General features: G+C 34.0%; 5 protein-coding genes and 1 non-coding gene across 7 annotated transcripts; 1 reads left to right on the forward strand and 5 right to left on the reverse strand.

Moving 5' to 3' along the window:
- Positions 1-440: 440 nt before the first annotated feature.
- AAE7 (acyl-activating enzyme 7) lies at positions 441-4,091 on the reverse strand. The gene is made up of 3 exons (XM_018119497.2): positions 3,791-4,091; positions 1,841-2,431; positions 441-1,496 (listed from the first exon to the last, which is right to left on the reverse strand). Exons 1-3 carry the CDS (start codon positions 3,995-3,997, stop codon positions 600-602), a joined length of 1,695 nt encoding a protein of 564 aa, XP_017974986.2. The 5' UTR covers positions 3,998-4,091; the 3' UTR covers positions 441-599.
- A 2,992-nt stretch (positions 4,092-7,083) lies between these two features.
- Positions 7,084-8,896, reverse strand: CTL2 (chitinase-like protein). Its single transcript, XM_007035684.3, has 3 exons — positions 8,445-8,896; positions 7,933-8,092; positions 7,084-7,698 (listed from the first exon to the last, which is right to left on the reverse strand). The coding sequence occupies exons 1-3, from the start codon at positions 8,815-8,817 to the stop codon at positions 7,284-7,286; spliced, it is 948 nt and encodes a 315-aa protein (XP_007035746.1). The 5' UTR covers positions 8,818-8,896; the 3' UTR covers positions 7,084-7,283.
- A 3,915-nt stretch (positions 8,897-12,811) lies between these two features.
- Positions 12,812-19,112, forward strand: LOC18603613 (calmodulin-binding transcription activator). 2 transcript variants are annotated; one of them, XM_018119495.2, is made up of 14 exons: positions 12,812-12,967; positions 13,088-13,199; positions 13,656-13,781; positions 13,998-14,113; positions 14,581-14,669; positions 14,831-14,876; positions 14,999-15,116; positions 15,290-15,406; positions 15,485-15,543; positions 15,851-16,249; positions 16,441-17,138; positions 17,515-18,061; positions 18,409-18,717; positions 18,800-19,112. In XM_018119495.2, exons 2-14 carry the CDS (start codon positions 13,136-13,138, stop codon positions 18,845-18,847), a joined length of 2,736 nt encoding a protein of 911 aa, XP_017974984.2. In that variant the 5' UTR covers positions 12,812-12,967; positions 13,088-13,135; the 3' UTR covers positions 18,848-19,112. The 2 variants fall into 2 exon arrangements, with proteins under 2 accessions (XP_017974984.2, XP_088661428.1); XM_088805302.1 differs by having other exon boundaries at positions 14,999-15,098.
- Positions 19,113-19,214: 102 nt separating this feature from the next.
- On the reverse strand, positions 19,215-21,180 carry LOC18603614 (small COPII coat GTPase SAR1A-like). Its single transcript, XM_007035687.3, has 3 exons — positions 20,833-21,180; positions 20,411-20,542; positions 19,215-19,659 (listed from the first exon to the last, which is right to left on the reverse strand). Exons 1-3 carry the CDS (start codon positions 20,959-20,961, stop codon positions 19,339-19,341), a joined length of 582 nt encoding a protein of 193 aa, XP_007035749.1. The 5' UTR covers positions 20,962-21,180; the 3' UTR covers positions 19,215-19,338.
- Positions 21,181-22,242: 1,062 nt separating this feature from the next.
- Positions 22,243-24,584, reverse strand: LOC18603615 (small COPII coat GTPase SAR1A). Its single transcript, XM_007035688.3, has 3 exons — positions 24,248-24,584; positions 24,014-24,145; positions 22,243-22,894 (listed from the first exon to the last, which is right to left on the reverse strand). Exons 1-3 carry the CDS (start codon positions 24,374-24,376, stop codon positions 22,574-22,576), a joined length of 582 nt encoding a protein of 193 aa, XP_007035750.2. The 5' UTR covers positions 24,377-24,584; the 3' UTR covers positions 22,243-22,573.
- LOC148763408 (small nucleolar RNA snoR83) lies at positions 23,324-23,450 on the reverse strand. The gene has a single exon (XR_016026100.1). It is a non-coding gene; the product is annotated as a small nucleolar RNA snoR83 (small nucleolar RNA).
- Positions 24,585-25,690: the final 1,106 nt, after the last annotated feature.

A 25,690-nucleotide genomic window follows, 5' to 3' on the forward strand; every position in this document is an offset into this window, starting at 1 on the left:
GGATCAATCCTTAACCTTATGATCCACATCTGGCAATTATATATCAAGGATGTAATGTTTTCTTGTCTTCTATCAGATACACACTACAATATTTAATTATTTATATGGTCATTCAGAGATAAGAAAATGGAGCTTTCCTGAATATTGAAGAGGAAATCTAAACTCTAAAGCTAGTAGAAGGCCTGGAAGTAAGCCTTTCGGGCTCAAAATATAGGCCTCTGTATATACTGTGAAAGTCTACAAAGAAAGCTACTGAGATCCAGCTCTCGCAAAGAACTAAGCCCAAAAACTCTGATGACATTGACAATGTTACAGGTCTTCTAACTGAATGGGCTTAGCCATGCATATTGGTAACTGGAGGATCGAGAGCGAAAGGAAGATAAGCACAGCATATTCCTAAAACGACTTCAAACAAGTACATCAGTATGGTAACCGCCAAGTTATTTAAGGACTAATTAGAGATGAAATTTTTTATTGATAAAAATAATCCTATAAGGTTTATCCTAGACATGCAAAATACAAGCACTCTATCAGTTGAAACGATGCATACCAACGATTCCATGGTTTTTATTTAGTCCCTAATGATATAATGTTTCAACTTACAACTTACTCAACTTGACAGGTCCCAACTCCTTTGCCTTGGCTCTAAGCACATGCTTCTGAATCTTCCCTGTGGCAGTCTTTGGCAATGGACCGAATACCACTGATTTAGGAACCCAGTAAGCAGGCATCTTTGACCTGCAGAACCTCATTATGTCCTCTGCTAACTGCTGTTCATCAGATTTATCCACTCCCGGCTTCAAGGTCACAAAAGCACAAGGGGACTCTCCCCAGCGCTCGTCTACCCTTGCCACCACTGATGCCTCCAATACTGCAGGGTGCAAGTACAAATTATTTTCTACCTCCACACTGCTGATGTTTTCACCTCCAGATATGATGATGTCCTTTGACCTATCTTTTATTTCGATATAGCCATCAGAATGCTTCACACCAAGATCCCCAGAGTGAAACCACCCATTCGCAAAAGTTTCCTCGTTGACTTTTGGGTTCTTTAAGTAGCCCTTCATCACAACATTACCACGGATTACTATTTCTCCAATAGTTTTTCCATCAGCAGGAACGGGCTGACCGGTTTTGGTACTGATGACATCAAGGCCCTCTAAACCGATGTATCGGACACCTTGACGTGAATTTAGGCGAGCTTGTGTTTCAGGTGGCAGTGAGTCCCATTCAGGCTTCCATGCACACACTGTCGAAGGTCCATAGGTTTCTGAGAGACCATAAGTGTGGGTGACACGGAAGCCTTTTTGAGACATTGCAGAGAGAACAGCAGGGGGTGGGGCAGCACCAGCTGTCATCACATGAACAACATGGGGGAGGGGCAAAATTGTGTCCTTAGGAGGGGCATTAACTATGGTATTCAGCACCACAGGTGCACCACAGAAGTGAGTCACACCATACTTTGCTATGGCTGAGTAGACTCCCTTTGCTGTTACCTGCAAATACAAAAAGAACCAACAAGGAAATGAGTATCCAAGTAAGCAAAAAGCTAGATCATTGATAAAGAGATTTATTGCAGAACACTAGCATTGACACTGAAGTATAAAAGATGTAAGAACTCTCAATCTCCAAGCTCACATCCCAAATTATGACAAGAACTAAATTGGATTAATAAGGAGCCCCATAGAACATTAGGACTACATTATACTGAACAGACCTTAGGAATTTCGGCAAAATTATGCCTAGTCCAAGATCAGAAATGGATGTATAAAGGAACAGATAAGCTAATTTGTTTCATATATTAAAGCAGAAGTACAGCAATTATTTTGCCTATTAATACCTGTCGAAGGCATATGTTTGTTCCACAAAGAGCTGCTAGTGACCAAGTAAAACACCAACCATTACAATGGAACATGGGTAGAGTCCACAAGTATACAGCTCCTTCAGTCATCCCCCATATAAGAGGATTACTCAAAGACATGAGATATGCCCCTCGGTGATGTAATACCACCCCTTTAGGGCTGGCTGTAGTGCCAGAAGTATAACCCAAAGCAATACTTTGCCACTCATCCTGAGGAGGCTTCCAAGCAAACTCAGGGTCACCACTTTCTAAGAACTTCTCATACTCAATGGCTCCTTTTCCCAAAGCGTATCTGAGTGCTTTGGGATCACAGCTTTCATCCGCAATGACAATCAAAAGTGGATGCTTGAAATTGCCTTGGCTTTTCTCCTTCATGATTTTCAAAGCATCCTCTGCCAAAGTGAAAAACTCTTGGTCCACAATGACAACTGCAGATTGCGAATGACCCAAAAGGAAAGCAATGGTGGATGCATTTAGACGAATATTGACAGTGTTTAAAACAGCACCCGACATTGGAATTCCAAAATGAGCTTCATATAAAGCAGGGACATTCGGTGCAATTATTGCTACCTGCCAATAGTAAAAAGTAATTGTATCAGATAAAATATGAAATGAATACAAGAACTAGAACAATTAAAGTTTCATAAAAGCAGTCCATCATGTAAGCTATGCCTACACAATCAGTAGAAGCAGAAAATTCATATGCTTTTTCAAACTTAAAAGTAGAGATTCAAGAATGTATAACGCCATGTTAACAACATTCAATAATCCATGATACTCAGATTTAGCAACAACGAATAAATCATAATTTAAAATATCCAAGACAACAAGTAGAATATGTGCAAACATACATTCGTACATACATAAAAGATCTGAGTGTGTGATATATATAGACTGAGAGAGCTTTTTCATCAGTTGGGACCAAAGAGTGACCTAAAACTCCCATGCTGGGAGTTGGGGAAGTTGGGACCAATGCATCAAGATGTATAACACCATGTTAACAACATTCAATAATCCATGATACTCAGATTTAGCAACAACAAATAAATCATAATTTAAAGTATCCAAGACTACAAGTAGAATATGTGCAAACATACATTCGTACATACATACAAAATCTGAGTGTGTGATATATATATATATATATATATATATATATATCAAAATTTCACTTTGGTTTACTTTGGTTTTTGAGTCTCGTGTATTTCAAAATTCCAAAGTGATATATATAAATATATATAAATATATATATATATATATATAGACAGAGTGAGCTTTTTCATCAGTTGGGACCAAAGAGTGACCTAAAACTCCTATGCTGGGAGTTGGGACCAACGCATCAAGCATTCCAGCTTATTCAACTAATAATGCCTCACCGGACAGAATAATCAGTTCACAGAACAACAGCGTTTAATTATTAACTCCAGCCCACTTAAATAAAATTAGGTAACAGAATTTAATTATTGACTCATTAACTCATCCGACCATCGTTCCTCATCAGTATCCTCAAAAATTTTATAAGAAAAACGAATACGTTGCAGGAATTGAATAAAATGGAAAAAATACTATCTACAAAACTCATCAAAAAAATAAGAAGCAAAAAAAAAAAAGCTCATCTCAGCTATGCTGTTCTGTTATCCTATTGCTGCGAGCCAGCTACTTAATAGTAAGATTTACTATTCACAAACAGAAATTTAAAGACATTTAAAAAAAAAAAAAGAAATTTAAAGACTAAATAACTTCGTTATCTTTATAGCGGTAACTAAGAACTTTAAGGAGACAAATAATAAATTCATTTCATTTCATTTCCCTTGTTTCTCTACTCAGCAAGCGAAACAGAATTCAGAAGTCAAATCTCAAAGATTTAACTCTCACTGATATTTTTATTGTTAAAAAGTGATGATTAGCGACGGTTTACTATTCGATTACCGTGCTACCAACGCCGACGGACCGTCTAGAGAGAGCCGAGGCCAAGCAACAGCAGCGCCGGTAAGTTTGGAGCCACGTGTACGTACGAGATGCATGGACCACCGCTTTTCTAGCCGGATGGACCGTAGCAGCTCGTTCCAAGAACCACAACGGCGTCAAGGCCATGTAGTTAGCGGCGTTCTTCGGAAGATCGTCTATGTCTCGCATCTCCACCACCGTCGCTGCACACTCTCGAACTATTTCTCTCTGGTTTTTTTTTTTCTGTCTTTCTTTCTCTTTCTTTTCCTTTCTTTGTTGGTCCAAAATGCAGGAAAATGAAACGTATATATAAATGCGGAGATTCTGTGGAGGGCGCCACGTCGACAGAATATTATTTCCTTTTTTCTTTTAGCATTTCTTATTTGCTTTTCTGGAAATTTCATTTTAGAGGTTTTTTTAATTTAAAAAATGGATGCACAACAATTTTTTTCCGAGATAATGATTTAAATTTAAGGATGATTTTTATCCACACAAGTTTCTCTTAATATTAAAATGGTTATTTTCTTAAAGAATATGAATAAATATAATAAATATTTTTTTCAAATTCTATAAGAAAAAATAAATCTCTTTTTTAAAATTTTTTTACATATAATTGGTCTCATGTATGTATTTTTAATTTCGAAAAATATTATTATGGGCGACTTTCAAGGAGTTTCATTTCAAAAAATATTTCAATATTGAAAATATTTGAAGTTTATCCATAAAATTTCATTAACAAAATAAAAATCTCATTTAATTTGATAAACTTTCTTTTTTTTGTCAAAATAATTTTCTATTTTTAGCCTCGTAAAAATTTGGATATAAATAATCAAACTTTATTTTTATCATATCCAAACGAATCATTTAATTTTTATTTATATTCAAATAAATCTTTAACTTTAATAAAAAATTAATTATTATTAAATTTAATATCAATTAACATTTTATCACGAGACATGAACTAATAAGCCAACATGACTATGTTAAGCGCTCACGTCGTATGTCATGAACATACGAATTTATATTTGTTTGACAATGGTTAATAAAATAAAAATTTATTTCAAAAAATTATCTTTGTTTTTACTGTTTAAATCTTCACAAATTATTAAGTTATGTATACATTTTATTATCTTTTGAGATTAAGTTGTTACGATTGCCATTGAATAAGTAATTTACAAAAAGTGAGAAATAAAAATATATTTAAAAAATTATGAATAGATTAGGATCAAAGTTACATGAAGAGTTAAAACATTCAAATCACTTGACATCAAAGCTGTTAAGTCGGTGAGACTCCAAAGCCTAACTAGCTTTTTCGGCTTAATACAAGAGGTAAACTTGCTACATCAAGCATGACCAATTTGTATTTGGCAAAATATATAAGAAAAAAATTTAAATTATTTATAAAATTTTAAATATATTTTTATATTTTTATTATGTTTAATCAAGTTCTTATATTTTATTTTGAATTAAATAAATTTTTATATTTTTATTTTAAATCAAATAAATCTTTATATTTTTATTATATTCAATCAAGTTCTTATATTTTTATTTTGAACCGAATAAGTTTTTATATTTTTATTTTAAATCAAATAAACTCTTCTAACTAATGATTAACTTAGTCATAAAGTCATTTATCATGCTATATCGCATGACACGTTATATATCAATGATGTGACATTTTAATATATTATAATTAATGATAATTTGACATATTAATTTGATATGTAACCTAATCATTTGATATTATTTACTCTCTAAATCAACATTTTATTAATATCACATGAATATAAAATAATAAGTGATATTTTAACTAATAATAATTAATTAATAATTAATCATAAAAATTTATTTGATAAAAATAAAAAAATAAAAATTTAATTAAATATAATAAAAATAAATACTTATTTAATTTTTTTACATGATTTAAAAACTTATTTCAACATTATGTCATCTTATTTTAAAAAATTTTCCTTTTACTAGATCAAAAGAAGCCAAAATGAGTCACCAAATTTGACCTTTCGCAGCCTTTAATGTTCAACTTGCATCCTTTGTTCCCCCAAGTATATATCTAAAAGGAAAATTAGCCAAAGAGCATAATTATCAAAGATGAACTTGTCTAACTAGAACACATTATATTATTTAAATGAATTAAATGATACGAACCTATCGTAATTTTATTATATTTCTCTTAATTCTTGGAGCCATCTCCTCGGATATTTTATTAAGGCAACATGCGCTATCAAATCCATAACGAAAAATGTTTAATTAAAATGTACATTTAATCAAGATGAGCTGTCAAAGAAACGTTTAATTATATTCCTTTGCTTGATTACAAATTAATTAGTGTTAGGCAACCCGTTTCCTTCTTCTTATATTTTCTAAAATTCCAAGTGGCAGGAACTTTCAACTCTCGACTTCCACCGCCAACGATTCCTAAGATTACAATTTTTAACATTATCTTCTTCTTTTTTTTTTACTTTTTTATCATTTGTTTGAGTTTACGTCTACGCGTATTATGATTCATAATTTATTTTTTTATCAAATCAAATTTTATTAAATATTAAAAGCTAAGATCCACAAGAGACTGAAAAAAACAAATAAGTGACATCGATAGTAAGTTAGTTTTTATTAAAAATGAATTAATCGAATAATTTTTTAAAAAGATAATTAATTAAATAAATTGAATAAATAGTTAGATTAATTCAAAAATAAGCACAATTTTATTGATTAATTCAATCGAATTATGCAATTTAAGATTTTATAATTTTTTTTCGGTTTTGAGTAATTTCTTTTGTTGTTCGAACATTTTAATGTTATTAAATTTATAGTATTCGTTAAGATTTCATAATTTAATTTTATTTGCTCAGCAAAGAATAAAAAATGTAATTAGAAAATTGGGTTTGAGTACATGAAAATCCATGAGTTCAAAAATTTCGATTAATTTGATTAATATTTGATTTTCAACTGGTTTCATTAACTTTTTAAACAACATTCTATTAATTTAATTATAAATTTTTTTAATCAATAAATTAAATGACCGCTTGCTTACTCCTACATTTAAATTACATTTAAGCTTAGCAGCCTACAAGACATATTAGTATATAGACCAGTAGGTAGAGGAATGTGCCTTAATGTGTTCTTTATTTGGGTCAAGCTTTGCATAAGAAAAATAAAAGAAAAAAATGAGATTAATTATTCCAAGTTCTGGGAATAGGTATATGGCTCATTCAATGACATGATAGTTACATTTGAAAGTAAAAATGAGTATCAAAAAATTCTGCACAGCATCAAAATGATGTAAACTCCATAATTGTTCAGGGTAATGTCTTCACACAAAGACCAGAATTTCAAATAATTTCCGCATCTTTCAGTAAATCATATCATCAAGTATATATAATTTCCAAAAACAATATTAAAAGTTGCCCTTCCATTGCTAATGGAAGAGGCTGATGAATCCCCAGTGACAGGGAGGTGATCAGGATGATGTTGCAGAGGAAGGAGATACGCTGAAAGGTTCCTGCTCTTCACAGGTGAGCACATCATGGGGTCCTGCCTCCTCTCTGCCGACTCCTATCAGGTCAAGGTAATATAGGTAGTGGGAGACGATGTTGTTCATGGACTCACTGTCACCCTGCCCGCAGACTTGGTCTCCGTAGAGAACGTTCATGGTGGTGCCAAAGCCTGGAACCCTCTTGGCCAAGGTGTCGTTCTTGGTTGGCTTCCAGTTACCGACGAAAACATCGTGGGCTGAGGGCTGGTGCTTCTTGACCGGGGTCATCCACCTCCACATCGCAGCCTGGAAAGCCAAGGTAGCGTTGTCTTCCAAGTACTCTGGGTGGTTCAACAAGTCCACCTTCAAAGCCTCTCCAGTTTCTCCGTAGTTGTAGTTCCTGTGGTAAAAGCCAGTAAGAGAAAGTACAGTGAAAATCTGTACAAATTTGTGGGGATTCATTATATATTAAGCTATGATATGATTGAAACAGGGTCCTTTTCAAGTCAAGTTGGTGATTGGTCCCGCAAGAGCTTCAACACGTGGCACTGGTTTTTTCTTAGGAATCAAGTATTGGTAAAATTGCTTCAAGAATAATTTACAGAAAGAAAAGCAATACTTCTAGCCCACGTACCAGTAGATAGGCAAGGCACCACGGCCATGGTATGAAACTCCTGGAGTGCAAGGATAGGTGTACTTGTAGTAATCATCACAATAAATTTTGCTGGGGCTCATTTCCTTGTTGTAGCATAGACCCCAGGCCAATGGTCCCCCGGTAGCCACACCATAACCACCTGAAATTGTCATGGAGCAGTTCCATTATTCAAATAGAATACACTTCAATGTAACAGTCCAGAAGCAATAAAAGAAGTATCTGCTCCATTTCAGATTTGGTTCAATCAAAAGCCCACGTGACTGCTGATAAAAAATTGAAGCTGATATGTCAGGTATAAGCTGCATGGATTTGTCTCAAGGAGGAAAGAAGAGGTAAAGAGGTCAACAGCACATGGTGTCGTGGTGTAGTTGGTTATCACGTCAGTCTAACACACTGACGACGCCAATTAATACTTTTTGTTGCATGTTTGGCCAAATAGAAAGCAGTAGAAAATGAAACAGAAACAAGGCTTTCTATATAAATATACTCACATGAGGTTTTGCTGCCAACATGTCCAAGAAAAGCAGCGACTTCCTTCATACTTTGGAGCTTTCCTCCCGTGGTACCAAAACCGTGAGGCTGGTACCGAGCAGCAGCAGTGATGAAAGAGCGGTAATCCCAGAACCCAACCGCGTGAGCCACTGGTGTGTTACGCTTTGCAAAAAGGTTTTCGAACTGGTAGGTCTGGAAGTAATCAGAAATGGTCTGGTTGCAACAATACTGTGACCACCCTTTACATTCCCACCCTCTGTCACACACCTTCTTGCCCTTAACGATCTTCACCACTGGCTTCACAGACTCCTGGCCGTTTGCCAGTGCCAGCATGACTGCCATTGTCAAAAGAACCAGGCATTTGGCCTCCATTCTTTGGTGACGAGAGGATTAATTTTTGCTGTGGGAAATACTTTCGTTCTGTTTTCTTGGCTGGTTTGATGGAGTGGAGAAACAACATTGGCGGTTTATAAATGGGGCAGACTTGAGGATGCTGTGTTGGAGTGAAAGGCATAGAAAGTGAATTTCTATCTTATTAGGAGAGAGAGAATTTTCACGGTTGATGAATGATGGCTACTAATGTCTGGTTTTGCTTGCATTTTATGCTTCTTAGAGTGCAAGCAAGGGAAGGCTTGCAGATACATTCATCAATGTTTCCTTAGACAGGCTTGGGCCTCAAACGGTGGGGGCTGCGATGGGAGTACTTTGAAGTTTTTTTTTCTTTTGGGCCCGAAGACTATTCTGGGACCCTATCATACAAAGGTTATTCAAACAAATTCATTTTTCGTAAACAAATTACCAGCCACTGCTAACTATGGGAGTACGTAATTACTACTGTTGAATAACCTAATTACGGAATACGAATATAGAGTAATTGCAAAAATAATGTCAAATTTTATTTAAAAATAAAAACCATGCCAAATTTTGAAAAAAAAAAAATGTTGAAACTTATGGGTACTGTTAGATTGACACACCACCATTCCATTCAATCACTTATCTACAAAAACATTCGGCCTTTCGTTTTTTAGTCCAACTAAATATAAGCTGGACTAAACCCATCAAAGGAATCGAATCAGATCGTAACATTATGTCTGCCTATGATGCCGTGAAAGAAACTCTGACCCATACTAGGTTTGTTTACGTCAAAGGCCGGGGTCAAGGGATGGCCTATGAGAGTGGCATCTGCCGACCTCGGCTTCATTTTCAGGCTTAATTTTGACTTTGTGGTTGGTCCTTTCTTTAGCCGAAAGCATGCACCCCAAACCAATATCTATTCAAATTTAAGCTCTGGCAGACTTTTCACGTGAAAAGTAAACCTAACGGGTTTGTATTTGTTATATTTCGTTAATAAGTAAATTTATAAAGTAACAATTTATGATTAAATGATAATATATAAATCAACAGTATGTCTCATGTCAATTTATAAAATATTATTTATTTTGATTCATTAGAGATTTACGATTTTATTTTATAAAATACATCTTACTAGTCATAGATGATTTGAACATTTAAATAGTCAATTCGTATTTTAGTATACAATTGATGTAAAATTTACGACTTTCTTTTGAAATTATAACATCCTCATCTACTCCAAGAAAAATTCATTGTCTTCAGTGACACACATCATTAGTTTTTTATAACCGACGTGAATATCAAATGTCAAAACCGACATGAAATTTGTAACTGTCATTTAAGATAATGACATAGCGAATTAAATATAAACACATAAGAGTACTAATAATGTGAGAAAGGTATTGCATCAAAAAAGACACCCATTTTCGTAAATTTATATAGGCTAGACGAAAGAAAATACCGAGTGGTAGCTTTCACATATTGAAGTAGGCAATGACGGTGAAGCTGTAACCATTGAAATTTGAGGCTGGAAACAATGCTCTTCAATCTTTCACATCCATACACAAACGTAAACTGATGAAGACATGGAAGTTATGGGTTCATGATAATCTTGAGGTTGTAAACTTTATGGCAAAAAGAAAGAGCAAAAAGAAGTAATTAAAAATGGAATTAATCAATTTTTTTAAAAAAAATTAATCAAAACTAATTAAATTAAAATAAAAAATTGATATTAATTGAAATCAACTTATCTTGATTAGTTTAAAATGTAACATCAAAATAAATCATTCGTCTAATCAATTTTTATCAAAATAAAAAATTTAAATTAAAATTCAATCAATTTCGATTGATTATTTCAATTTGTATGCATTAATACTAAAAAAAACAAACACAGTAGAATCAATACGAAAATTTCAGAATATTACTTAATTAGGATTAGCAAAAGAATAGATGTTCTTTTGTCTAAGGTTGGGATGTTTATGGAATGTGGTTGGTATGTAGCGTGATTTGTTCCGCATTGTGTTGTAGTACACAATTGAAATTTTACTTTAAAAAAAAAAAAAAAACAAGGGAAGAGATACGGGACAGGCATGATTGAGTGGAAAATTGAGAAAGAAGCATGGACCACACGCACTCTCGATGAAGGACTGGTCGGCTCATTCCGTCGGAAAACACATCCAAATTCCCTTTGGCTTTTTCCTAATGTCCGCGGCAATTAACATGCTTGTCTATCCAAAATTGAAAGCGGTCGATCGCGCGACGGTTCGAAGCGGAAGCCTGGCAGACTGGCAGTAGTGCATGTTTGTCCCATCACTTGTGCTTTCCTGAAGAGCCAGCCGCCGGCGGCCGGTTTCCATGCGGATGGGTGCTTCGCTTCTTTAGCTTCCAATTATTAATGTAGCGGTTGAAGAAAATCCATAAAATAAAGCAATGATTAGAGCTTTTGTATTGCCAAGTTGCCTTTTGTAACAAAAAAAGCTCTTCAAAAGCTTTATTTTTTATATATACTAGTGTGAATAGCCGGTCCCATGCGGTCGCGGTAGCATGTTTCCTTTTTCAAGAGGCTATATTTTTTCTCGTCAAATGTAAATTAAAGTCAATTTGAATGGTACTAAAAAAAATTTTCAAACATTTATTTATTATTCATATACGTATATACACAAATCATGTATTCCAATTTAAATTGATTCTAATTCGATCGGAATTATGATAATCAAGTTTAATTTGATTAATTTAATTTAATTATTTATTCAAATCTAGTCGAAACTTAAATTTATTTTAAACTATTATTTTTGTATTGTAGGATGTAAAAGAAGCTAAAATTTAGTTTTGTGTTATTCATCGTATTCAAAAATACATATTAAAATTCCATTTATTGACCTATCAAGTTAAAGTTTGTACTAAATTAATCCTATAATCAAGTTTGGATGTTTTAATAGTCAACTTAAAGTAGACATGATAATTTTCTTTACGATAGGATAATATGATTCGAACATGATAAGCGTTCAAGTGAGTTTGAGTTTAAGTTAATTGTATTTTATGTATTAATCATATCAAACCCGTTTACCTCATTTAAGACACGTCTAAAATATAAATAGTTAATTGTATTATCATATACACATATAACCTGTAACATGTTTATGACTAATTTATTTAATTGTATTCACATGTGGTGTAGATACGTTTACTATACGATTAAGATATATTTATTGATCTATATAAATATTAATATTAAGATTTATTGATATTGAATTTGATTATATTTGATTTAACCTGACACATTTAATAACTGTGTTGTATCGTATTATATGTTTATTAAATGTATCTATATACGTGTTTAAAATTTTAACACGATTAAATAATCATATCATGTTTGTATTTATCCATATAATTAGTAATATTTTATATTTATATAATACGGTTAAATTATGAATACATAAATTATTAAGTCTAACTTGAATTTGATTAAAAATAATTAAAATTTTTAAATATTTATTTATTATTTGTACACATATTACTCAAATAAAGTATTTCAACTTTAACTTGAACTTAAATTTGATTTTAATTCTATCAGAATTACAATTATTTAATTTGGCTAATTTGATTTAATTATTTAATTAGATCGAGTCTAAACTTAATCCGAATTTGGTGTTTTATAATCAAATTGAGTTCGGGATTTGGACAATTTTTTTGTCCATATTGACAATTGATTCCATTTAATTTGATAATATATGTATTTAGAAAAAAAATACATAATAAAATACAGAATTTAAAATGGAGAGAAAATCTGCTGCTTATTCACTTTCCGACAATCGAGTACATCCTCTACAGGAAGAAGCCCAAAAGCGAAACATCATTTAATCAAAATTCAGAATAGAAATTAAGGATAGGGTGGGCCCAGCTGTGGAGAAAACAAAAGGCGTCGATCAGAAAGCAGCTTTTGGAATAACGGTCCACCTAAGTCCACAGAAACACAAACACCTGTTTTTTTATTATATATTCTTTTTTTAATTTATAATTACTAAGGCTAGTTATTAATTAAATAAACGTCATTTCATCTTTCTACAATTTTCTAATCAAAGTTCACTCATTCTGTTGCTTTGTCCTCGTCTTCATTTTCCTTTTTGTTTTCCACTTTCCAAGCTCGAAGAGAGCCATCGCTTTAAGCAAGGTAGTCTTTAGCTAATTTTTGTTTTTAATTTAGTGATCTTTTTCTTGATATTTTGTTATGTTTTAACGCGTTTAATTTTATGAAGTTATCTTTGGTTTTTTTTTTTTAATTTTTTTTCAGTGTTCAAGAGTTACCTAATCAAATTTTCTCCGAGTTCCGATTTCGGCGATGGACGGTGACCGTCCGGGCCGACTCGTCGGCACCGAGATTCATGGATTTCATACTTTGGAAGGTACCGCAAGGATGAATTTATCTTCTCTTTATGTCATCAATTTTTTTATTAATTTAAGTTTTGTAAGTTTTTTATCAGTCTAGGAATCGTTTTCTAAAGTAGGTTACAGCTTGATGTGCTAGACTTGTTTTGATCACTTGTAAAATTTGCAGAGTGTTATTACTTAATTAGCTTTTTTCAAAGTAATTCCTCACAGTTTGGTTTTGATTTTGGCTCAAAAAAGTGAAGGAGTGAAGTTTTCTAGGAGTTTTTGCTGTTTGAGAGCTAGAGAAGTGGTCGATTTTGTTTCAAGAAAATATTGAATTTGCATGATAGAATGTGTAAACTGTTTCATGGACTGTTAAATTTTGTTCCAATACTTGGTTAATATCATGCTTCAGATCGCAGTTATGTGTATACGTCTCTTTTGCTAAGTTTAGTTTCTATTTTTTTTTAATTTGTCTGTTTGGTGGACAGATTTGGATGTTCAAAATACGATGGAAGAAGCCAGGTCAAGATGGCTACGTCCGAATGAAATTCATGCTATACTTTGCAACCACAAATATTTTCCCATCCATGTGAAGCCAATGAACTTGCCCAAAAGTAACTACTGATATTAATTAATTATTTTTTCCCACTTTTTTCATGTTTTCGTGATTTTCATATAAGCAAAAACTACTCTGTGTTTAATCTCTTAAAAGTTCACTTAAAGAAATAACTTTGCTTTAAAATGATCAGTGTAACTTCTATAATTCAAGTAATGAACGAGGAAGAGGTGTACTTCTTATAACATGACTAATTGTATTCTTGATGTTGTAGGTGGTATAATTGTATTGTTTGACCGAAAGATGCTTAGAAACTTCCGAAAAGATGGCCATAACTGGAAAAAGAAAAAGGATGGGAAGACTGTTAAAGAAGCACATGAACACTTAAAAGTGAGATTTTCTTGATTTATATGGTCTTATAAATGGCACAGCCTGTTATTGACGCAGCTTGTTGTATCTAAGTTAACAATGGCATTTTTTACTTCTAGTATACAGAGACTCAAGATCTTGATTTCTGTCATAGTCCCATTTTTACTTTTATCACTTGTTTGTACCATATGGTTGTAGATATGCAGAACATGCTGTGGCAAAGATTGCAAGATTCTGCTATTTTCATACACTGCACGCGTAATTCTTTTTGTGTGTTAGGATAATTTTATGTGTTAAACTGTTCTATTCCAAATTTCTTCTTTCATGGTTTGGCTTGGTTTATTTATTTATTTTACATTTATTCTCCTAACCTTAAACCTTAAACTCCCGACTTGGGAAGTTATGTTATTTGTTCTTTTGCCTGGCAAAATGTAATTATTTTGAGAAAGCATTATTCGTTGAAATTTCATTTTATTTTCTCGTTTCAGGTTGGTAATGAAGAAAGGATTCATGTGTATTATGCACATGGCCAAGATAACCCAACATTCGTTCGCAGGTGTTACTGGCTGCTTGATAAGTATGTAACTTAGATCTATAAGTTAACCTTTCCTATGTTTTCCCAACATTATTTGATCTGAAATAAAACTCATGTAACTCTCTCTTTATCTCAATTTGCAGTGTGTTTTAATGTCTGATCATGATTAGCCTGACATTCTAGTATTTTTTCTTTTGCTTCAGGACTCTAGAACACATAGTTCTTGTTCATTATCGTGAAACACAGGAGGTTGGTATTTAAATACTAAAAATTCTAAACTTGGAGGCACTCTCTCCAAACAATAGCAGTCTTTATGTTTCTTTATGCCTCAGAATCAGTTAGTGACTGAGCTTAGTTGATTTGTGGTGCAGTCACAGGGTTCTCCAGCCACACCTGTGAATTCAAATTCCAGTTCAATATCTGATCAGTCTACTCCTTTGCTTGTTACGGAAGAGTTTGATTCTGGAGCTGGTAATATAAATTATGAAGGTGAGATAGAAACTCTAGGTGATATTGAATTTTCTACAAATTAAATTATGTAAGCAAATAACAGGAATTTCTAATTTGAGAGGGAAACTAACAGCATACCTTTTTTAATCATGTTTTTTGTTATGAAATAAATACATCATACTCTCATGATAGCTTTTCTGGAAAGTGAACAGAACCCAGTGGCCTTACAGTCAGAAATCATGAAATGAGGCTTCATGAGATTAATACGCTTGAATGGGATGATCTTCTGGTGACAAATGATACTAATGACTCAACTCTATCTAGAAGAGGTAACAGATTAGTTTCTAATTTCAGCAGTACCATTATTTTCATTGCTGAATTTTTAACCTATTTTGCTGTGATGGCAGACAAGGATTCTTTCTTTAATCAAGGAAGCCAGATAGCAGCGAATGGCTTCTCAAATGATGTAAGCAGAATCATTTCATAGAAAAGTTCATTTTTTACTTATTTTTGTTAGTCTTCTTCTTTTAGCCTTCTTATAGAAGTACATATATGTACTTTCTGACATTCATATATGTTTTGCATGTGTGGAAGCACCTGTGTGAGTGTCTTCATTTTCATCTTTCATTTTTGTGAGTTTAAGTACTTTTTAGATTGACATCTAAGCTGTCTTTTCTCTTTATTGTGGGAAGATCACTTGAAATATTCTCCTTTTTCATATTTGGTTACTGTATGGGTGCTTGATAACCACTCAAGTTGCTTCAATTTTGCAGGATGGCCATACCTCAGCCTATAATTTATCAACTGGAATTTCTTCGCTCGGTAATTTAACTGACCCAGTTGCTCAGAGTAATAATGCTTACATCAACTATCCAGAGGGTATTTGTAATCAGGTGTCAGGTGGCCAAGTAAATTCTAATGTGCAGAGGAAAGATTTTCGTGTCATAGGGACTGGTGATTCATTGGACCTTTTGGTCGATGATGGTTTACAAAGTCAGGACAGTTTTGGAAGGTGGATAAACTACATTATAACTGAATCCCCAGGTTCAGTGGATGACCCTGTGCCAGAATCATCCATATCATCTGGTCAAGAGGCCATCACCTCTCCAGAGCAGATATTTAGCATTACTGGTGTCTCACCTGCATGGGCCTATACAACTGAAAAAACAAAGGTTTTTTTTTCCTGAAAAAGTTCTCTTTCTCTCTATCTCTCTCTCTGGGTTGTCAGAAATCTCCCCTGCCATTGCTGCAATGTTTAATCTTGATTATGGAATTGATGGTAGAAAACATTCATTTGAATAATGTATATGAAATTGTGGTTGTGTTAATGTGTTTTGACCTTTATTTATCTGTTAATTTGCAGATTCTAGTCACAGGAGTCTTTCATCAAGCTTATCAACATCTTGTGAAGTCCAATTTGTTTTGTGTATGTGGTGATGTATGTATTCCGGCAGAACTTATTCAGGTTGGGGTTTATTGCTGTTCGTTATCAGAACATTCCCCAGGACTAGTTAACCTGTATATGAGTCTTGATGGTCATAAACCCATCAGCCAAGTTCTTAGTTTTGAGTATCGTGTTCCTGTATTGCATGACCCAATACCTCCTCTGGAAGATGAGTCCAGGTGGGAGGAGTTCCAATTACAGATGAGGCTTGCTTATTTGCTCTTCTCTACTTCCCAGAGCCTTAACATTCTATCCGGGAAAGTGTCACCAAATACCCTGAAGGAGGCTAAGAAGTTTGCTCTAAAGACTACTAACATATCCAAAAGTTGGGCATATTTGATTAAGTCAATTGAAGAAAATCGAGTTTCATTTACACAAGCAAAAGATAGTTTACTTGAAATTGCTTTAAAGAGCAAGCTAAAGGACTGGCTGTTGGAAAGAATAATTGAAGGCTGTAAAACAACCGAATATGATGCTCAAGGTCAAGGAGTGCTTCATTTGTGTGCCATTCTTGGTTATACTTGGGCTATTTATCTATTTTCATGGTCTGGCTTGTCGCTAGATTTTCGTGATAAACATGGATGGACAGCTCTTCATTGGGCAGCATACTATGGACGGTATGTTTTTGTGATTGTTAATATTTACTTTTACTATATTTAAAATATCCTAAATTTACTGTATGATGTAAAGCTTGCTGCATTTCTTTGAGTCTTAAATTTTATGTCAACTGGAACCTTTTAATTCTTATTGTCCTAAGCCATGACAGTTAGGCTGTCTCAGGATTTTAAAGTTCTCATCTTGGTTCTCTGTGAGTGTGATGAAATTTGAAGGTGTTGAATATGGTAATAGTTTTGTTGCCATGTAATCTTATTGCTGTCTGTAAAATGTTTGCCAGGGTATGCTATTCAGAATTTGTACTTGTTTGTGAATATAACTGTCAATCTTAAAGCAGCTTTGCATTGTTTATTTTGATTTCACAACATTCCTATGCAGGGAAAAAATGGTTGCTGTTCTTTTATCTGCAGGGGCAAAGCCAAACTTGGTGACAGACCCCACTGCGCAAAATCCAAGTGGTCGCACGGCTGCAGATCTTGCATCTTTGAAGGGTTATGATGGGCTAGCTGCTTATCTTTCAGAAGAGGCTCTAGTAGCACAGTTCAATGATATGGCCGTAGCTGGAAATGCTAGTGGCTCTCTGGAAACCAGTAGGACGGAGACAACAAACCGTGAGAACCTCAATGAAGAAGAACTTTATTTGAAGGAGACTTTAGCAGCTTACCGGACAGCTGCTGATGCGGCTGCACGAATACATACTGCATTCAGGGAGCAGTCCTTAAAGATGCGCACTAAAGCAGTTCAGTTTTCCAACCCAGAGGATGAAGCACGAAATATAGTTGCAGCTCTGAAGATTCAACATGCCTTTCGCAACTTTGAGACCAGAAAAAAGATGGCTGCTGCTGCCCGTATCCAATATAGGTTCCGTACTTGGAAAATACGTAAAGATTTCCTTGCTTTGCGCCGCCAGGCTGTCAAAATCCAAGTAAAGGCTCTCTCTTTTCTTCTTATTGGTTTAGTGTTTGTGTGTGTACTTTATATATATATATATATATATATATATATATATTCTCTTTAATCAGTCGAATTAAACTGATTCTGATGAATTTTAAAGTTTCTCATATTGGCAAGTTCACAAATTCATGTTTTCATCTTTTTCTTTTTTTTAACAAAAAGATTCATCTTTTCATCTGGATGTCTGATGTTTTCATACATTAACATCATATTTATGACGTCAATAAAGTCAAAATATTATGCAAGGGTGTCTGACGAAGTTAGGATTGTTTAGAAAAGATTCTTTGACAATTGACAGTGCATGAAAACTTGATGTAGGCTGCTTTCCGGGGCTTCCAAGTAAGGAGGCAGTACCGCAAGATCATCTGGTCTGTTGGTGTTCTTGAGAAAGCAATTCTCCGATGGCGATTGAAGAGAAAAGGTTTTCGTGGGTTACAAGTTAACACAGTTGAACCCGTAGGAGAACCAAAGCAGGAAAGTGTCACGGAAGAGGACTTTTACCGAACCAGCCGAAAACAAGCTGAAGAACGTGTTGAAAAAGCTGTTGTTTGCGTTCAATCTATGTTCCGGTCAAAGAAAGCACAGCAGGAATACCGGAGAATGAAGATGGTTCACGAGCTAGCAATGGTAAGTGATTTCTCAGAAATTCGAAAAGAAAGTTGTCTCTATTTGTTAAATCAGTTTACCAACAAAACTCTGTTTTTCGCAGTTGGAATATGAAAGCCTTCTCGACCCTAGTTCTGATATGGATGCTTGAAGACATTGAAAGTTCAGAATGATCACCATTCACGACCCAAGTAGAAGAGTAACCCTAGGGAGCTGTACATTTGTAAATTTGAAAATGGCAACTTGGATGTCTACTGAACCCTACTACCTGTTTCAAGATTTTGAGGGAGTGGTTAAGTTATTTCGGATCCTTAGCCTTTTTCGTTTTGGGTTTGGGTCCGTTTTCTAGTTAGTGCATTGAGTGTAAGACCTAGGTGAAAGCCAATATCCTTCTCAGTATATGTGCTGAGGTTTCAGCCGCTTGGTCCCTTTTTATCTTATATCTGATTGCTCACCACATCGGCAACCAACGGAGGTGACCTTTACTAACCTATCTCTATCAAGAAGATAAGAAAAAATAATCAAAGTTTACAAGCTGATATATTTGATTAAAAATGAACTTCTTGAACAAACACACCCCATATTTGAATTTACACAGTGACCTGATTTCATTAAAGTAGATGGCTCTGTTTCTTGGTTTGCCTACTTAATGTACTGAGAGAGCCACCGGAAGCCTTCCCCATATCCCATCTTCCGAACAATACTGCACATGAAGACTTCAAGCGGCCGGACGTTGGTGCCATCCAGATTAACATTCCCCTTGCCTGTGGTGAAGTTAGTCAGGCCCATGTGATAACGTAATTCGTCCTCTGAGGCGGCGTATGGCAGGTCGATCTTGTTCCCCAGAATGAGGAAAGGGACATTTGCTAGTAACTCATCAGAAAGGAGGGCGTCCAGCTCCTTTTTCGACTCTGCAAATCTCTCCTTGTCGTAAGCATCGACCAAGTACACCACAGCATCAACCTATACGTAAACAATGGAGAGTGGCATATCTTTCACTATAGCAACGAAATTGAAGAATTCGAGCATCATCAGACAACAAGAATTGAACATTGCTAGCATGGAAAATACCAACAATTGCAATCGGGCACTGAATAGACCTAACAATGTAATAGAATTCAACCGCATAATGTACCAAGAAAGACTGCAAAACCATGCTAAACAACCTTGCACCTACAAATAACCCAAGCATGGATTTCTAAGAGCAATTGCCCATTCCTCTACAACCAGAAATTACATCATAAATCAACGGGAGTAAATCCGTCAAAAGGCTAGTTGTATACCAAAGTCAAGCTGAAAAACTGATGAAGCTCCATCATAAGCGGGTATAAGGAGAAAAGCAAATAAAGGATTAAGAAGGCCTAAAAGTCATTGAAAACACCCAAGCAGCAGAACATACAGAATCAAACCCCAAAAACCATCAATCACAGATGAAAGCTTACCAATTTGAATCACAAAACTTCAAAATCAAATCAATCTAAAAGTAAAAGAAAAGGTCTCCTATCCCATCATTCCCCCATACAATTACAAAAATAAGGGCTTGGAGCCATGGCAGGTGAGATTATGCAAATTTTGCTGTCTTTTCACCCTCAGCCGTCCGTGAACAACATGTTTCTCATTATGTAATGATAATTGATTAACACAATGTCTTCAAATAACATGAAAAAAACCAGAAAGAACCTCATGAAATATATGTACATGAATATCTGAATACCTTGGCGTAATAGTCCTTCCAGACTCTACGAGCAATCTGATGGCCTCCCAAATCAAAGGCCTTGAATTTGATCTTCCCTATACTTAGTTCCTCTGACGTTGGGAACTGCGTTGGCTGATGCTGAACAAGTCTCTGCATTTTCAAACTACCAAATTTCACTCACCAAAATTCTTCAATTCAATAAAAAAAGAACTGGTAAAATAGTAACAATTTCTACACTAAGCTGCTGCTTCCTTACTTTTCACAGCTAAGGAGTTCAAAAAAGGAGGTTACTTTGGAATTTTCCTTAATTTTCTCAGTAACTAAGCAGACTCATAAGTTTAAGGCTTAACAAATTGAAGAAAAGCAACAAGACTGCTCAAGCAATACTAGCTTGAGAAAAAAAAAGGGTATTTATATTTGATATTAATAAAAAAAATTACCTCATCTTTGAGCATGTGAAGCAGAGTTGTTTTTCCAGCATTATCAAGTCCCAAAAACAAGATCTTTGCTTCCTTTTGATACAATCCAAGTGATGCTAAAATCCCATAAAACCAATCTACGAGAAACATTTTCTTTCCTTTCTGAATTCTGTTTGGACAGAGAGAAAATTGAAGAAATGAAAACAAACAAGAAAGAAAAAACCAGAGAGGCTGGTTTTGGAAAGAGCTTCCCGGATTTTGGACTTATATATCCTAATGAGCTGGCAATGAGGGACTGGCTTGGCCGGTGACGGTGCTGACGTGGACGGTGGAAGGGAGTGAGAGAGGTGACAGGGAATCGCCGGTTAACTCAAAAAGGTTCGCCGTGGTGGAGGACTTTGATTGGTCGGTACGCGTCATGAGGGTGTCGTGGCCGTTGATTTTAGAAACCACAGGTGATGATGGTTTCATGATAATTGCTTACGTGGCATGAAGAAGAAACGATCTGATGATACAAGTGCTGTACTGGATAAAAAAGGACGTGTGTTAGATCCGACGGTGATCCCTTAACTTATCAATATTCAAATCATTGGTGTATTTTACACGTGCATGAAATAACAGTAGTAGCAAGATTTAGCTGTGGTAGGAGACTCTCCACTTAATTGCTTAAATTGGTAAAAAGACTTTAAGATAGTATTTTGTAAATATTTTACCTATTTTGTCCCGTCTCAAATTTACAACTTAATTTATAATTTAAAATTCCGTCTCAAACTTATGACTTAATATGTACTTCAAAATTTTAAACTTACAACTTAATATTTAATTCAAAATCTCGTTTCAAACTTACAACTTAATTTATAATTTAAAATCTCGTCTCAAACTTACGGCTTAATATGTAATTCAAAATTTCAAACTTAAGACTTAATTTATAGTTCAAAAATTCATCTCAAACTTACAACTTAATCTATAATTTAAGGTCTCAAACTTACTTACAACTTAATCTATAATTTAAGGTCTCAAACTTGCAACTTAATTTGTAATTCAAGGTGCAATCTCCATATTGCCAAGTAGGTAAAATTCATTTGAATGCTTCAAATATTGCACGTACAATGACCACATACTTCCAATAAGATTAAACCTCAAACCAGTAAAAGAGAAGGAATCGATCAGGTCTTTTAGCATTATGTTGCCAAGTGTTGGAGACTCACTCTTTACTATTGTAAACTATGAGCAGGTCAAAAGAAAGGAATCAGGCATAGCTTTAACTAATCCAAGCTGGCAGAAACCCCGGGCATAGCTTTAACTAATCAAAGCTGGAAGGCAGAAATCTGACTTAAGTCCTTGCTGAAGCAAATACAGAACCATAATGCTGGCAAGTGCAGCAGAAAGCATTCACTTGGTAAGGACATGGTGCCGTACAAAAGGTATCAATTATGGGGGATCTGCTTCTTTTATTGTCATGTTCCATGTCTGGGTTACATAAGATGACACAATTGACAAGATTTATTTGAGATTCCACAATGACAATAACAACTGGCAAGAATCAGAATCTATCACAACAACAGTTTCACGCAAACTTGCTCAGGATACCAATTTGCGGGTAGTGTTAACTAATCAAAAGCTATAGGGAGTAAATTTGGCAGTAAGTACCAATCAGAAACATATAACGAAAATGAATATTTCCCTTTCAATGTAACTGTAGTCTGACACAGCAAAAATGGCAGGAATATATAGGGGCCAGCACAAGAAAAGCTTCAATTCTCTACTTGATATACTGAGAGAGCCACTTGAAGCCATCACCGTATCCCATCTTGCGGACGATGCTGCACATGAAAACCTCAAGGGGTCGAACGGTGGAATCTGTAAGATTCACCTTGCCCTTGCCAGTTGTGAAATTGGTCAGCCCAAGATGATAACGAAGTTCGTCTTCTGAAGCTGCATAGGGAATATCAATCTTGTTGCCTAGAATGAGAAACGGAACATTGGCCAGGGCTTCATCAGAAAGTAGGGCATCTAACTCCCTCTTGGACTCCGCAAACCTCTCCTTGTCATAGGCATCCACCAAGTAAACCACTGCATCAACCTGCTCACTAGATAAAATGTAAGGTTTGCAGCGTTGTAATTTCACATGTTATGCCTTCTAAAGAAGTGCCAAATCAACATAAGAGATGAAGCCAGGAGAAAGGAATTAGCAAAAATATGATGATCAGAAGCTTCGTCATAACAATTATTAGTAGGATTATGAAATACTAGGTCCAATAATTACCTTGAAAATTGAGAAAACAAGAAGCAAAACCAATGACCATTTCTTTCCTTTGGAAAATCCGCAGATAGTTTCTGCTAAGCTCAATAGCTGATCAAGAATTTGTCTTTAAATGGATAATAACAGCAGACTACAACCAATGAAACTGCCATGACCAACTCTATAATAAATTTCACCAACAGCACTCGCTATGATGGATGTATGATTTTAAAATGACTCCTCTTCTAAACAACTTTGACAAGTTCAGAATAATGTACGGAAACCTACTATTAGAACACCTCCCAGGAAATAAATAAAAGGTGCTATCAGCGAAACTTCCATTGTTGTTATCTGCCTCCCATGAATCAGATAAACACAAGGAAAGCTTATCTGGGATTATGAAGGCACAATAAGAACCAACATACATCCAAGCAAATCAATTGGAAAATGGCTCAAGTAAATGAAAGCAGAAAAGGAAACAAAGTTTTGCTTGGAAACACAGAAACAACTCTATTAATTGTGAGCATTGAAATAAAAAAATCCCAAAACAAAAGGTGATAAGATAAAACCACAGGAAAAAGTGGTTTATAATATTAGGAAAAGAGTGACAAAAAAGAAGAAGAAAATCTAAATCTGTCATTATAAGCTTTGAAGCCAAATCATTAGTGTTACCAGTCAAATCCTATGAACAGAAAAACTAATCAGTTTAGAGAAGATATCAACAACGTTTGATAACAAAGCATCTGATTACATGCATTTGAATTGAGCAGGAATGACTACAAATTAGAGGTATTCATAGCCCCTATTAGCCACCTACCACCACCATCACTCCACTAGGCAATCTATAGACAGATTCAAACCCGCAAAGATATATAAATCATGGAGAAGATCCCTCAAAATTGAATACCATTACACCATGTAAAACCAATAAAAATCATAAGAAAAAGAAACGCATTATACCTTCGCATAGTAATCTTTCCAGACACGGCGAGCGATCTGGTGGCCACCCAAATCGAAAGCTTTGAACTTGATTTTGCCTATGCTCAGTTCCTCAGATGTTGGATGCTGAGTAGGTTGATGTTGAACTAATCTCTACAAACATAATCTCCAATCATCAATACATCCAAAACCCAGAAACACACAAAAACAGAGGACAACAAAAAAAAAAAAGAAATCTTTGAAGATTTTTCTTACCTTATCTTTCAACATGTGAAGAAGGGTGGTCTTGCCAGCATTGTCAAGTCCTAAAAACAGAATCTTAGCCTCTTTTTGCCATAAACCCAGAGATGCAAGAACCCCATAAAACCAATCCAGTAAAAACATGCTGACTGAATCTAGAGGAATCTAGGAGCAATAAAAACAAACCAAGCAAAGAAAAAAGACCAGATCTTTTCCTTCTGATTAAAATGGCAGATCCAAAATTTGGGATCCAAAGGAAAAGAAGAAATATATAAGTTTATAAGAATTAGGAAAGGTTGAGTTGAAAATGAATATGGGAAAGTGAGGATGAGGAAGGAAAATGGAGAAACATGAAAAAATTTACTGTATTTTTCCAGCTAAGGCAGGCATGAGTTACATTACAGCTAAATTTTTTGACTAATTTATTGCACCTTGAGTTGTTTTGGTCTTTTTATTGTAGAGCTTGTTCAAATTTTTTTTATTATTATTTATTATTTTTTCCCATTTTCCAGCAGATAGAATTTTCTAAGGTTATCTTTGACATAAAAAATATATAATATTATATTCATATTCTATTAAGAAATATTAATAGTTGAATTTATTAAAATTTAAAAATTTTTAATTAAAATTTATTAAAATATTAAAACCTTGAACCAAGATTTTAGGAGCTAATGACCTTACTTATATTTATTTTAAAAATTAATAAATAATATGAAAATTCATATTATCATGTCATAATTTGTGTTTAGGTAAACACGAATGCAATACAATTAGTTAAATAAATTAAGATTCTAAATAAGTGTTATATAATATATAAATCAGATTAAATTTTATATAATATAACAAATTCATTTAAACACAGTTAACATATTTAAATAAATATCATTAACGGTCATATAGAAAGTAAAACAAGTATAACTTACTTAAAATACAAAATAATAACTTTTAGGGTAAAACACCCAAACTTTTACGTTTTAATCAAAAATTTAAATAGGTCCATTAGTTTTCAAAATGGATACTCCGTTACAAAAAAATATTTCATTAGATATATAAGTCCAGCTATTAGTCAATTATTAGTATTTTCATTAATTTGATGATATGTCAATATTAAAATGATAATTTTATCTTTTATTAATTTTAAAATTACTATATAATTTTTATTTTTTTTATTAATTAAAAAAAATACAAATTTTTCTTAAAGAGTTAAAGAGCACCGATTGATAATTTTTTTTTAAAAAAATAATAATAAATTTTAAAATAAAAAATATTTTAATTATTTTATTATCTTTATTAATAATGTTTATACTTTTGAAACAGAGTGTTAATTTTAAAAATTAATAAACTCACTTAAAATTTTAATTAAAACTTAAAAATATAAAAATATTTTACGCTAACTTTTAACTTCAAACTCGCTTTAACTCCGTTTTATCATGATGACAAATTAAGCCCAAATCTTAC

The sequence above is a fragment of the Theobroma cacao genome, chromosome 4, assembly GCF_053813885.1.
Source record: "Theobroma cacao isolate CCN51 chromosome 4, ASM5381388v1, whole genome shotgun sequence".
In the NCBI taxonomy this organism is placed as follows: domain Eukaryota; kingdom Viridiplantae; phylum Streptophyta; class Magnoliopsida; order Malvales; family Malvaceae; genus Theobroma; species Theobroma cacao.